Source organism: Erithacus rubecula (assembly GCF_903797595.1).
Source record: "Erithacus rubecula genome assembly, chromosome: 6".
Classification (NCBI taxonomy): Eukaryota; Metazoa; Chordata; class Aves; order Passeriformes; family Muscicapidae; genus Erithacus; species Erithacus rubecula.
Window position 1 is genome coordinate 13438725 of NC_136688.1, and position 14276 is coordinate 13453000.

Consider the following 14276-nt stretch of genomic DNA (forward strand, 5'->3'; position numbering starts at 1 on the left):
ATGGTATTTTCTGCAGAAATCAAGCAAAGCACAAGCATGATGTTCCTGGGAATGGTGTGTGCAAGGACAGAGTGCTGGACAGGGGTGGGGGGGGCTGTGCCATGGGGACAGGAGTTGGTGATGCAGTGTGCTCTCAAAACCCCTCTTTCCCTGCATTTGGGTTCCAGGTTGCAAGCCCTGGTTGTGCTTGGCACTGGGGCAGTCTGAGCTCCAGAGTCTCAGGCTGTATGCCCTCTGGATCACCATCAGCCTTCTCAGCTTGCAAATTGCATTTACCATCTCACCATGGGACTAGTGGGAGAGTTCCCTTGTAGTTACTGAGATTAGGCTGTGCAAATCAGCATTTCTATAGACATTTTTTGCATCAGCAAGTAAAGTTTTCACCTGACTTGCAGTAGAGATGTCCCAAGGTGCTGGTAATGACTGGACTTGGTCCCTAAATGGGTAGCATTGTACTTAGAACTGTGTTAGTTTCTAAAAGCCTTGTTGTATAACTTCCTTTGTACCAATTACAGAGTGTTGCAAAGAGATCTGTAGATAATATTTGTTACCCTGTAGTTTGGACTCAACACTCTGGAATTTCAAAACTTTGGATCTTACTGCTTTTAATCAACAGAGAATGAATATCAGTGTTTCAAGTGGTTTTAGTATACTTTTATCTATGAAGAGATGGTAAAGAATAGCAAAATATTTCAAAGTGTGTTTCTAACTGAAGTAGTCAGTGCACTGATAAACCATGGACGATTCTGAGCAAGGATCCCTGTATTTTTGTATAAAATTTGATAGGTGGTGGGATGTGGGCCTTCCTACAGTGAGAAGCTGTTGTACTTTGTAGGGCTTGACTGAAGTTTAAGCATATATGTTCCACTGACAGCACTGCCTGTGCTTTCATGTGAAAGAATTTTTGAAAGCTCTGTTAAGTCATATTTTATTTCTGGTAACTGTAACACCTTTAAGAAAAAAATTGCAAGATATGAAGGTTTTTAACCTTCAAAAAATGATAATCATCTTCATCTGTCAGGTCTTGGATATTTTACCTCTGAATCTTATTTGTGCCTTGGAACTTGCAACCAGTGGGTTGACTGTTTCTGTAGATGGTAAAGTGGATATTGGTGAATTTATGGGTCTGTGGGAGACATAGTTTTGTATCTCTTGCATCAGCTTTTAAAAAAGAAACTACATGATATTTATGACCAGTAATAACACCTTGCTAGGTGAAGATAATGATACAGGTAACAAAATCTGATCTTCTTTGCTGGATTGTTTATTCTTCTATTCCACTATATGATGGCAGTGGAGATGATTTCTGCTCTTGGAAGCTTTATCCTCTGCTATGGTAAAAGTGGCACTGGACAGACAAGTACTCTGTTGTTGTAAAGCGGGCACTATATTTATTTATCAGGTGAATTTGAGCCTCTGGAAAAGATTTTTAAATTGTGACAGTGATTTTGGATGTCTAACTGTAGTATTTTTCACTGGTGAGCCTGCCTTTCAGAGTGCAAGCATATTATGACTCTGGTGTGTAAGCTCATTTAAGCAGCACAGGAAAAACTGAGGCACCCAATTACAAAACGTGCTTGAATACTTTTTCCTTGAAGTTCGGTTTCAGTCCATGGCATTGCCTCAGTAGTTGTGTGTTTGAGGTTTTAGGTTGTTTTCCAAGCAAATCTCTTTCCTCTCTGTCTGCAAAGCCTCACTTAATGACGCAATGTGGCCTTTTTATAGTATTGCAGATTTTTTTTTCCCATGCAGTGAAATTCTGAATTGTAATTTTCATCACTCCTTTGTGTGTTACATCATGCTTGCTGGGCTGGATTCTCAGCATTCAGTGGAGTTGTCTGGTTTTCTATCAGCTGAGAATTTGTGCCAGCATTTTTGGCTTCACAGTAAAACCTTTGGAAAGCAAGCACACTGGATTTTTAATTGGTTGTGACATCCAGGAACTTCAAGTGGCTCAGGTCTTGCAAATGTGTGACAAAGGCCCAGCATGAGAAACATGGCAATGGGTGGGAAGGTGAAATGCCATGATTTCTCTGCTTTGTTGTTAATTGTCTTTCATAATGATGATGTATAGTGGGTAAAACAACAAGTTAAAAATGTGGTGGGAGATGATGCTTTTGAATCTTAGAAGATTAACTATGAGAAGGCATGATGCTGCTTGGGCATCATCAGGTTTAGCAAGGTTGGAATGTTTCTGCATCTGCCTGGTCAAGCTGTAGTTTAATAAATATTGTATGAGCTGTCATACTTTGCTTGTTTAAACTGAGAAATCTCTGAAACAGCCGTGGATTGCAAGCATGTCTTATATTTAATTCTCAGGCAGGAGCACAGCCCTAAAGCATTATTAGCAATAATACATTTCTGCCTTACACTGTGCAAGGACAGGTTTCCTGTGATGTACAGGGAAGAGGTGGTAACAGAGTCAATGGTAAAAACTGAAATTGGAGCTTGTGAATTGTGTTGGGAGAAGCAGTGTCTGAGATTTCTCAGAATTTAGGGGCCTGTTTATCTGACTGCAGCACACCTTATTTACAGCAACTCAATCTGCTCGCAGCAGACATAAATAGCTCAGCATCCTGTCAAAAAATCCGTCAGAAAATAAGTAGCTGACCAGTTGGGAACTTGTCTAAGTAACAAGTCGGCTTGCTGACAAGAGATGGCATTTGGGTTTTTTCACGGAAAAAATGCAGTGACGGATCATGACAGATGACTCTCAAAAATGAGGAATATTGATTTGAAAATGAAAAATGTAATCTGAATCTTTCTGACTTAGCATTTTTACTAGACTGTTATTTCCTTTTTTAATTTTTTTTTCCTTTTAAAAATAAAATTCTTAGATACAGAAAGAGAAATCCGTGCGGCACCCCATGTGAGTGAGAAATTAATTCAGCTCTTTCGGAATAAAAGTGAGTTCACGTTTCTGGCCACTCTGCAACAAAAGGCATCGACTTCTGGAGTTATACTTTCTATCCGAGAGTTAGAGCACAGGTAAGAGGAATTTGTTTCTCTCTCTTGCAGCAGCAACATAAAAGAATGCTGAGTACTCTGTGGTCATTTGGACAATGTGTTGAAATGGTAGATGTAAAATCTAATATGCAAGTTCATAGTTTGCTATTTGCTACATTTTTCTAGTTTTTTTATTTTGTTGTTACAGGGAAAATTCATTATTTATGTATCCCAGTCTATAAAATAACTTAAACAGAAACATCAAAGCAAATGTAGTATAGACACAGTGCAGTTTGGAAGTTACAAACCTTGTAATGTAATTTTCCTGACTAGTTTATTGTATGTGCTTTGGAGTTTGCATTTTCATAAAAGTTAAACTTTCACTTTTCTTGCTTTGCTATGTTTTATAACATTATAAAAGAATACATTTTCTTTGAGATTCAGCAGTTAAGCTATTAAGCAATTAAGCTACTTGTGCTTGCATATAATACTGTTTTCTTCCCAGTATAAATACATTATGACATTATATTCCTCTTTCATGTATGTCTCTTCTCTTTCCCCCCCCCCCCCCCCCCCCCCGTTTTTTTTTTTACTGGTTGTCAGTGTAGGAGGTAAAAGAGGTCAATTTGATTATATGTTTTAGTGGCAGATACCAGTTTGTTACAAAAAAAGGGTGTACTTTGTATTATGGTCCATAATACAATTTCAATGATGTTTTGATGTTTCAAAGTGTGTGTTGTTTCAAACGGTCTCCTATTTGTAACTTTGTTAATGATTTTTAAAATATTTTTTTGGTCTTGAAGGACCTTTGTGTCTAGTCTGACACATGAAAGACTAGTACTGGTCTTTCCTATTGTAGTACAAGTAATGGGACATTCTTTGGTTGCTCCCATTTCAAATCTAATGCCAGTTTTTCTGCAGCACTTCTATTTAAAAAAATTCTACTGGTATTTGTCTTAATAATGTCTTAATAAAACACTCAATTTTTAGCCCAATTTCTTCCCTTTTTGATGAGAAAGTGTATGAAGGAATAGGCAGTGACTTCATCATGACCAAATTGTCAGTGATGCCTTTTGCCAGTGCAACAGCAGAGATGTCCAGACAAGCCTCCCCAGTTAAGGGGGACTTTGCTATTTCCCTATTCAGTACTTTTCTGTCACCTCTACTTTCTTATTGATCTTTCTTTTACTTTATTCCTTTTTGCATTTTTCAGGCCACTGTCTCAGTCTAGAAGAATATTGTTTTACATTATAGAGGGATCCCTCCCTCCATCTCTTCCTGTTCTCCTTCTCCTACTCTGTCATTCCTTTTGCATTACTTTTTAATTTCTCCAAGCTTTTTCAGGTCATTTTAAGTCATGGTTAAAAAGATCAGTTTGCCATGTTAGGAGTTTGTTTATTGTTTATTTGAGAAAGAGGACATTGAGGATAGCCATTAAACAGAAAAATGCTGTCACATGCCTGCACTTAGCAAAATCCAAGGTCAAACTAGACAGGCAATGGTGATTATACAATACAAGGCACATGGATTTTTAGATATGGAATCTACTGAATGCAGCTCCTTGAGTCCTCTATCTTGACAGGCAGAGGCTTGAAGGGAGATATGCTATGCAGGAGTAATCTTGGTTGAACAAAATATACTGCTGTTGTCCTCTCTGGCACTGAGGGCATCTATAATATTTAAAATGATGACATCTGCTTAAAAATACATAGAGTTGAAGGATTGCCTGCTAGTCTTAGTTAAACCTTTCTAGCTCTTTGTAGTAACTGAGGAAGTTTCAGTCTTTGTAATTCCATGCAGGAGTCAGAACAGACATGTCTGATACTGCTTTTGACTGCTGCTACTTCAGGTGAATTACTGTGGCTATCCTTTTGTGGACTCACTGTGTATCCCTTAAAGCCAGTGTTTGTTTCTCAGGTTGCAACTCAGACCTTGGTAAGGATCCTGCTTTCATACCCCCATGTCTGTGATGACAGAAGTTAATAAAGTGGATGACAATGGAGAAAATACTTTTTAACATGGATGAGAAGTAGAGAAAAAGATTTGGGGCAGTACTGAAGAGGATCCTGCTTACAGGATTAGATCAATGTAATAGCAGGACTTTCAGGTTGATAATTTTTGATGTTTCTGTAATAGCACCACTCACTCTGTAGCTTTGCATTGGAACTGAAATGGGTGCAGGCACATGTCACAGGGCAAACCTTTTATTAATTGCAGCTTCTACTAGGCTTCTGATAATTATCATGGTTCTGTTCTTGGTGACATCCATTTTTATGGTCAAGCTTTTTCAATTTCCCCTGTGCCTGTGAAAACAGACACTACAAAGAGAATAATAAAGAATATCTTTATTTAATCAGAAGCAAGATGTGTGGGAACAAGTATAAGGGTACAGTTGTTCCTTAATCAGTATGGTCTTTGACTATGGAAAACCCAAGAACTTGTATCAATTTCTCTTTGTGCAAAATAGGAGATATAGTTAAAGGCTTGCTTTTTTTAACTTAAAGCATACCAAAAGCAGCCAAATTTTTCAAAGTTCTAGCCTTCAGAACATATAGGTGGTCAGCAACAAGTGAAAAAAAGCAGCTCTGTTAACTGTATATACCAGAGTTCATATCTCTATGGGAAATGTCTTTTTTTTGTTGTGCACAGATTTAATAGCTGAGAAATAGGTGTTATTCCAAGCAAAAAAAAGGTGTATGTATGTATTCTGCTTTTTGATGTTGTGAAGATGGTTATCCTAAGGTAGTAATGCATAGAATGCCTGGTTTAAATTTCATTTCTCTAGTAAGTTTTAGCAGGTTCTTATTTTCCAGTACAATGGAGCTCTTAAACTGAAGATAATAAAGTGAGATTAATACAATTTTTCCTGAAGTCAGGAATTTATAGATATTATTTTGTTATTCTAAATGGATATTTTGTAGCAATTAGAGATTTGCTGTTAATTTATATCACCATTTGATGGACAGGACCATGATGACAAGCATCTTTGTTAACATTTTGTTGAACCAGTTTAATGATGATAAAGACTTTGTTTTCATGCTTCTAATGTATTAAAGTAAGTATTGGAAAATGGAATTCTTAATTAACTCAAATACATACTAAGTTTACAGTTTGATAATTTGTGTAGACTATGTGTATAGTTATCTGGAATACAGTGGTAAATCTGAAGATTATATTTTCTTTCATAATTAGAGATAGTAAAAAATAATATAGGATGGATAGACATGTTACCTGGGGATGCAGAAAGTGGAAACTGGTTTCTTGATCAGTTAATTATGCTAGCCAATTCCTCCTAGATGAGTTTGGCAAGCTATTTTGCTCATAGCTTTTGACTCTTTAGACCACCAAAACTCTGCCATCAAGATATTTAAAATGCCACCCACAATGAATTCCTCATTTCAACAGTGATTTAATACAGCTTCACTTGAAGCTGTCTGCCTGCTCCTTACCTGCTCTGGCCTTGCATGGTCAAGAGCCCAAGAAAATAACTTGGATGGTGTCAGCATTGCCTTTCAGCTGTTCAGTCTCTGGGTTTGAGATAGACTGATGGTTCTTTTCCACCACTGGCCAAGTTCAGCATCTGGAGAAATAGGTCAAGGATGTTCAGGTACCCATATGCCATTCTTTCTGAAGTGTTTAATTATGGGAGATCTCACCATGATAGAACAACAGACTGAGTCATAAGATGATTGTATTGAATATTTTCTTGCAGGAAGCATTAATTTTTTTTTCTAAATTTTATTATTTTTTTAATTTTTAGGTTTTTTTAATATGCTTGTAACGTGTCTAGAATCTGAACTTCAGAAACTTTATGCCATACCAAGTATCTGGAAACCTGTAAGCTGATTGTACTGCTATAGTGAAATGGATTTACTGAGGTGAAAATCTGCCCCTTCATTATGTAGCAGCAAGCTATGTTGATATAAATATTCAGGGGGATTCTGATCAATGTGTCAGGCTCATAGTGTGACTTTCATTCCTTTCAGGTCAGTTTTGGGTGGGGAGGTAAAACAGGCATGAGACTCCAGTCCATTGTTTGATACTTCCTCCCAAGTGACACTGTGAACAGCTCCTGAGGCTGTTAAGGAGCGGACAGAAAGCTGTATGTTCACAAATAACAGCTGGAAGGCTACCAAGCCATTATATGTCTAATTAAAAACACAAAGGGGTAATAAGCTAGTTAAGTTATTCACTGAAACCTGGCTGTTCAAAAGAAGCCTCTGCACATGACTTCTGACCCTAGTAGTAAACCTGAAAAATTTGATTTACTTCCTGCCATATTTTAGATTATTCTCTGCAAGATGGATTCTAAGATGCCCAGAATTCAGAAAGGGAAGAGAAAACTCTGCAGATGTATCCATTAACCTTTTTCTTTTAGGGTAAAGGGCACATCTTTATGAATATTTATATGTTGAATTGCTAAACTGGAAAGCTCTAAAGAGAATATAAAGATTGAGCCTTACTTCCAGCCCTCTGAATGAGTAGATGTGAAACATGTAAGGCATTAACACACTTTTTTCCTTCTCCAAAGGTTTTTAGAGATGCAAATACAAACAGAATTGTGCTTACCTGCTTCTGTTCTCGGGGTTAAAGTAAAAAAAAAAGAGAAAAGTGAAGAAGAACTGTTATATAAATCTTCCACTGATTTAAGCATTGTGAGAGAGGAGTTACTACTGGAAGAGTTACCTTCCATCCTGTGGCTTCCTGCTGAGAGCAGGTGTTTTATGTACACTAGGCTGACAATTGTTGTCTCTTTGAAGCATTAACATGCTGCTCATAACCAGCTGTTGAAATGCATTCATTGGACCACGTTGGCAATTGCAGGAGAATGGCTGACAGTTTGAAATTCTTTAAACCTGAATTTGGACACTGCAGAAATGTTACGGTCAGCCAGGAGCAGGATGTGCAGGTCCCCCAGGAGTCTGCTCCATCATGTTGAGTTATTCTGTTGGATTGTTTTATGACCCTCTGATACAGGCAAAGAACCAGAATGTCTCAAACTTACACTAAATGCAACTTGCTGAAAACTGTCTGCTGAATTTGGGCTGCTCATTTAGAATATTAACTCCTCTAGTTAATAAGACAGATGTCTACAGCATGTTTTAAATGTTCGTTTGCATGGTTGACAGCAGTCTGGGTGATATGTCTGTTTTTTTTGGGGGTTTGTTTGCAGTTTTGTAACAATACCTGTGTGCTCTCTTTGCTCTAGGCTCTGTCTCAGAAAGGGAGGGGGTGGCAGTGCCTGCCCTGATGGTTTCTGGCGGTGGAAAGCTGCCAGAGCTTGTGGCTGTGGGGCAAGGAAGGTGGAGACTGCCTGGGTCTGAGGGCACATGGATGGAGCAGATATATACTGGGCCTTGAGAGGGGGTAAAGGAAAATATTTTTTTCCCTGAGAATCTAGGAGAAATATGTTTGTTGTCTGTTACACAGTGTGCAACAAGTCAATAACTACACACTTGAGAGAGACATCAATTATTTATTTCAGATCTGCACAAGCCTGGGTGCTTGGTGGTTTCACATAAGCTAAGTACACCAACAGAACTTCACACAGCGTTATTTGTTCACGGAAGTCCAGAGTTGGTAACTTTCCAAGTACAACCCCTCTTTTACTACTGCTTAGTAGTTTCCATGCAAGTTTTGTAATCTCACCTAACCTCTGTGCATGCCCAAGGGAAGGGTCTTCTCCTGGGCAGGTATCTTGCTGACCTCTAGGTGTGATTTTTTTTTTTTTTTTTTGTTGTTGTTATAATAACGATAGTTCAGCTAAGGGGTGCATGGACTTTGAGTTTTTTGCCAAGTTAGCAATGTATAAATAGGCATACAAACACATACTGATTTACTACATCCTTATAGTTTATTAGTTCTAGGATGCTCATCACTAAGGGATGGTAATTTTTTCACTGATTAAGTGTTCTTTCTTGCCAATTAGGAAAGTCATATTTAGCCAACTTACAGTGTTGTCCTGGTTTGAAGGACAGATGTCTGCCAATAAAGGCAGAAGCTTCTCTTTGAAATGGAGAATGTAAAACCCTTCCCTCCAAATTATTAGAATTTAGAAATTAAGGGGCTCTCAGGAAAGATATGGGAATTAGGAATAACAGTTCTTTTCTAGGAAAATTAAAATAGAAATACATTATTACAAAGAACAATCCCAACCCTGACAGAGTCAGAATGCAACTGACACCCCATCAGTTGGTAGCAGTCCAATTAAATGGTGGCTACAGTCCTCCTGCAGTGGCAGATGTGGTTCAGCTGAAGCAGTGCTCCTGTAGAATGTGCAGTTTTCCTCTGAAGGTCCAGGGATGTAGAAAGGTCCGTCTTTCCTCTGGAATCCAGTGTAAAGAAGGCAATTTGCTGTCCAAAATCTCACCTTTTTATCTAGATAGGAAAGGCTTGTCTCCTCCCTCTGGCTGGAGCACCTCCCAATGAGATGATGTAAATTTATCAATCGTACAGTGAGACTTAATGGTCCAGCAGCAGATGATATCTTCCTGGAGGGAGGATGGGTTGTGGAAAAGATAAAGATCATTGCCCCATCTTGTCTTAAAGATGGCCCATTAGCAGGTAATATGTGCCATGGAGATAAGGAAATCACCACCTCACCCAGCTTCAACAGATGACGATAGAATACGCACTTCTGGCCACATCAACCCAAACACAAGTATCTAAAGAATACTGACCAGTCCAGTCTTAAGATGATTTTGGCATATTCCACGTTTTGCAACATGTGGAATTTTTTGTGATGTAAGAAATCACTGAAAAGCTGCTGAATTTGAGAGATTCAAGGGAAAACCTTTCTTCTGAGGACACCACAGGGTAATTTGTTTTCAAACACTGTGGTTTTACTCAGGTGGCAGACCTCATTAGTTTAAAAAGCTGTTATCTTCTTGGTTTATTAAAATCTGGCATTTGGACACTGTGGATTTGGGGATTCCCTGAGCTGAGCTGTTGCTGCAGTGATGAGTGTGAGGGAGGGACTGGACAGCGCTGTTTTTTGGTTACAGCTCTGCTGGGGTCTGTCTGGTCACACTGGCAGCTCTAGGCTTCTGCATACCCGCAGAGCTCCTTGGGTTATTTGCCAGCTCAGAGTCCCAGGTTAGCCTTCAAAAGTAGCCAGCTCCCATTCAGATAGTCCTCATATAACAATGCTTTGTGGATTGCTAATGGTCCACTGGGGAGACAAACCTTTGGCCACGGGCTGTGGGTGATGAGACCTTAAGGACAACTGCAGAATGTGAGTGTACAAGGTGACTTGGCACTGAAGTGGTGATACGTAAAGGAATGAAGATTTTCTTCTGTCAGGTTACTTTTCAGTAAAGCTAAGACAGTGTTTAGTATGAGGGTGTTTTTTTTTTTTTTGTTGCTCTGGTGTGGGTGTGTTGGGGTTTGTTTTGAGGTACACTTAAGGAGTCATAACTTCAGCTTACTTCAGTCAGACTCTTTTCTGTCCTGCTGGCTGTGCTAGCTCTGAAGCCTGCTAAGATGCTGTCCTATTTTTAGGTGTAGTGTGGTACTACCTACTTTTTTTTCAGATAGTAGGCAGGTTGCAGCCATGGTGAAGGTAGATTTCTAGACATATGAAATGAAAACAAAAATGCTTAAGGTTAATCCTTACAACACATGCCATGAAAATATGTAGCTGCTTTGTACCAGCTCTGACTCCAGCTGTCTTTTACCTGGTAGGCAGATGTTGGGGTTACTTTTTTCTTTATATGATCAAAGAGGAAAGTAAATTTATATTAGGATGACCTTTGCCTTGTTGCAGGTACACAACCACATCATAAATACTTTATGCCTCACAGCTTGCATGCCCAGCTGCCATGTATGAGATGGGTAGAACAAAAGACAAAATGTTAATAAATATTCTATACTAATAGAAGGTGTCAGTGTGGGAGTGTTTATTGTTAAATGTTTCAAGCTAGGCTGGTAGAACACAATTACTGTTTGTCCTCAGAGTGGTCTGAATACAAAAATAAAGTCATTTAATTGACTAAGTTTAGTTCATTTTCCTTGAAATGAAAGTATAGAAACATTTGGAAGAATTTTACTTAGGTAGCCAGTAGCACAGTGATATTGCACTTTCAGGCTTTTCGTTGAGAGGTTTGAAAGTGTTTAGTATTACATTTTTGCTATATTGGATTTGTTTGCATAGAAGGAATACTTCAGGAATAGAGTTGGTTATGCAATATATGGTATTTGGCTTTTGTGTTTCCTTTTGTAGAAAATTAATCTGATTTTTAGCAACAAATTTCATTGTCACAGGTGGTGCTTCTATTCATGACAGTTTTTGTGCTTCCTGATGTCAGTCTGACTTTGTTGATATCAGTGTGTAATCTCTGCCACAGTAGTGAGTCTTCAGTGCTGCATAAGGGACGATTTGCCATGTATGGTTTTGCTGTGCAGCCTCTGGGTCTGTCTTTATTTCAACCAGCTGTAAAAAGTAGCTTTGGATGGTTTGTAAGTATGAATGTTAAGGAATCTTCCCTGTCTTACCATCCAGGGCCACTCTGGCAGTCACAGTCGTACCACACGAGACTCTCACTACACCAAACGTGTTCCTCAAGATGCATATGCACTAGAGGAGTAGATCTGTGGTCTTGAGCGTGTTAAGAGCATTTCTTCAAAATCCAGTGTTTCAAAATGCTTAATGCTTCAGAACTTGGGATCTCGCCCTGTCACTTTATAGTAACTAGGGTACAAGAACAGTGCCTGTGGAAGTGACTGAAATATTTGCCTTGACAGCTGTAACTTGTTCTGGTTTTGCATCTGCACAGAGCTGTGATGACAACTGCAAAGTGAGTGTTTCCTTTAGTTTGAAGAGATGTATCTTTTCTTTCAGAGGCCCTGCTTTTTCTCACCAAGGTTTCACTAACAGGAGCAGTGCCTTGGGCAGATGCCTGCCAGTTTATCTGCAGCATAGTGCCCAGTGCCTGCTCCTGGCCTGATTTGCTTTGCACTGAGGACTGCTAAAGCAAGATCTCAGTTACTTTCATGTCGCTGTCCAAGCTGAGCCCAACACAGTGTGTTCCACTGTGCACACACACACTCACTTGGTGGTAAGGAACAGCAAAAGGCCAGAGGAGTAATGGCCTGTGATTCATCACAGAATCTCTGTAGATTGAAAATCCTGAAATCTCAGTGATAATGGATGCAGATTTGTTGCCTGTCTCTAAATACACCATGAAATGTTCCTACAAAGATGTTAAAGCGCAGTCTTGCCTGAAGCCATTCTTATCATGAAATAGCACAATGCTATTGTGAAATGAAAAAGCTATGTACACAAACAAGTCTAAATAGACGTATTTCTTTAGAAGCTTGCTGAATTTACAATTTATAGCTGATGACATCAAAATGACTGATCTCTGGACTTCTCCTGAATTTGCATTGTTATAAAAAAAAAAAAAAAAAATTATACCTTGGCCAGATTCACAAATATTTTCCAGAAGTTTCTATGCAGTAACAGTCTGATTTTTATGGCAGTGATTTTTTTCCCCAGTATTTGAGAGGCCCGATATCCTCGTGTTGCTGCAGCATGTGCAAGGTGGATGGAGCTTCCATCGTTGAACTCAAAAACTGTGGTTTTTGTGACCTTCTCCCATACAATGTTAAGCAGCTGCACAATGCTTTGACTACATGGCAGCCCCAAGTTTGTACATATTTGCAGGGATGCCATCTGTGCCTGCTGCTTTGCCCTGGGACATCTGTTCAGTAGCTCTAAGAGCATCTGCTATAAAGTGCTGGTGCTGCTCCTTGAAAGAGGCTGTGGGGCTTCATTTGGCAGTTGATGGAAGTTGTAAAGTCAGAATGATAACTCTGCTTTATTTATGTTTGAATGTGATAAGGAGGAAGGTTGCCAGAATTGAATGCAATAAGTAGTTCTGCTTTAGTTCCTAGGGCTCTTATAGGAGCATTTAATCTGCTTACCCAATTGCAGTGCTGTCTGCATTGTGGGATATTTTAGTGTTTGGTGATAGGTGTTGGGTTGGTAAAGATCAGGAAATAAAGTGCTGTATGCCCTAAGGATATTCTGGAGGACACCAATCCCACAGTTCTTAGGGCCCTGTCTTGGGATCCATAGTCTGTGAGAAGTCCTTCCTTTGGCCACTTGCATAATCTAACAGCAGTAAAATCTTTGAATGAAACGTGGTAGTGTTTGCTACAAGATAAGAGCACTTCTCTGGGTTGAGATGATGAATAGGTGAATATGTTTCTTTAATGCAGTTGGTGGGTTAAGCCAACTCACCTTATAGAAATACTGTGCCTTTACTGCTTCAGGTATTTGACATGTTCTTATTTAATGCTGATAGTGACTTTTCCAACTTTTTTTGGTCATTACATCCACAGAAGATATTTCCAACTGAAAGTATACTTTTAGGAGCCTTTCTCTCCTGATCTGGAAGTGAAATGAACAATCAAATATATGGTTTAGTCATTATGGTGGTGACCAAAAGAAAGGAGGAAGAAGAAACAGTCATTAAACGTAATTGTGTCAAGCTTTATCCTCTCCACACAATATTTTTGTGTGAGGTATGTAGGGGTTGCAAAAACTGTCAGAAAGAATTGTAAAATATCTTGAATCAATTGTGGAATAATGTCCTTCTGGAAAGCACATTGCATGACATTAAAATATCCTAACTTTTTTTGATGTGCATACAATCAGTCTGAATTTAGCAATGTTTTTCTCTTATACATTGACATTGAATGAGAGACTGCAGATAGACCTATAAAAAGCATTTGAATTCTATAATTGTACAAAAGAAGCCAGCAGTAATTTGCATGCTTAGCAGATAGGGAAATTCTAGTAGTGGGAGAATTTCAGCCAAGGTCAAATTGAATTGCTGTTCCGTAAAAAACAAGTTTTCTTAATACATGTTTTCTGAGAACTTAATCTGTCAAAATATATGTTAACTTCTGATCATGCCCCTTACTTAAAATATAAATAAAAGTATTAATTGTTGCTGATAAATACAAATAAAATAAGAAACCAGTGCTAAGAAGTTGATAAGGAGATTACTGTCTCACACCTTTCTTCCTTGAGGAATGTCTGGAGGAGGGTAGCAGGGCCCTAACTAGAGCGCAGGCTGACACAGGCTTCATGCATATATGATGCAGAATTAAAGATTGCCACAATACTCAGGGATCTCTCTTGGGCTTTTGATACGGATTTCATGGCAGCATTCAAAGTTCACGCTGAATCATTATACATGTATTCAGATGGTCCCAGACATTGCAGTCTTTTTAGGAATCCTGATTCATTCCAATCCTATGTTTTCTTTTGGTTCCTGACAAAACACTGGAAAGTATCTTCAAAACACCTGTTAGAGATCAGT

At 38.8% G+C, this 14276-nt stretch overlaps 1 protein-coding gene across 5 annotated transcripts in view; it reads left to right on the forward strand.

Annotated features, from left to right (window-relative positions):
- Positions 1 to 14276, forward strand: part of NELL1 (neural EGFL like 1) — a 281122-nt gene that overhangs the window by 22571 nt on the left and 244275 nt on the right. For all 5 annotated transcript variants that reach the window (XM_079310083.1, XM_079310084.1, XM_079310086.1 and 2 more), the window contains exon 3: positions 2838 to 2988. In XM_079310083.1, coding sequence (XP_079166209.1) covers positions 2838 to 2988 — 151 coding nt within the window. The remainder of the gene's footprint in view (positions 1 to 2837; positions 2989 to 14276) is intronic.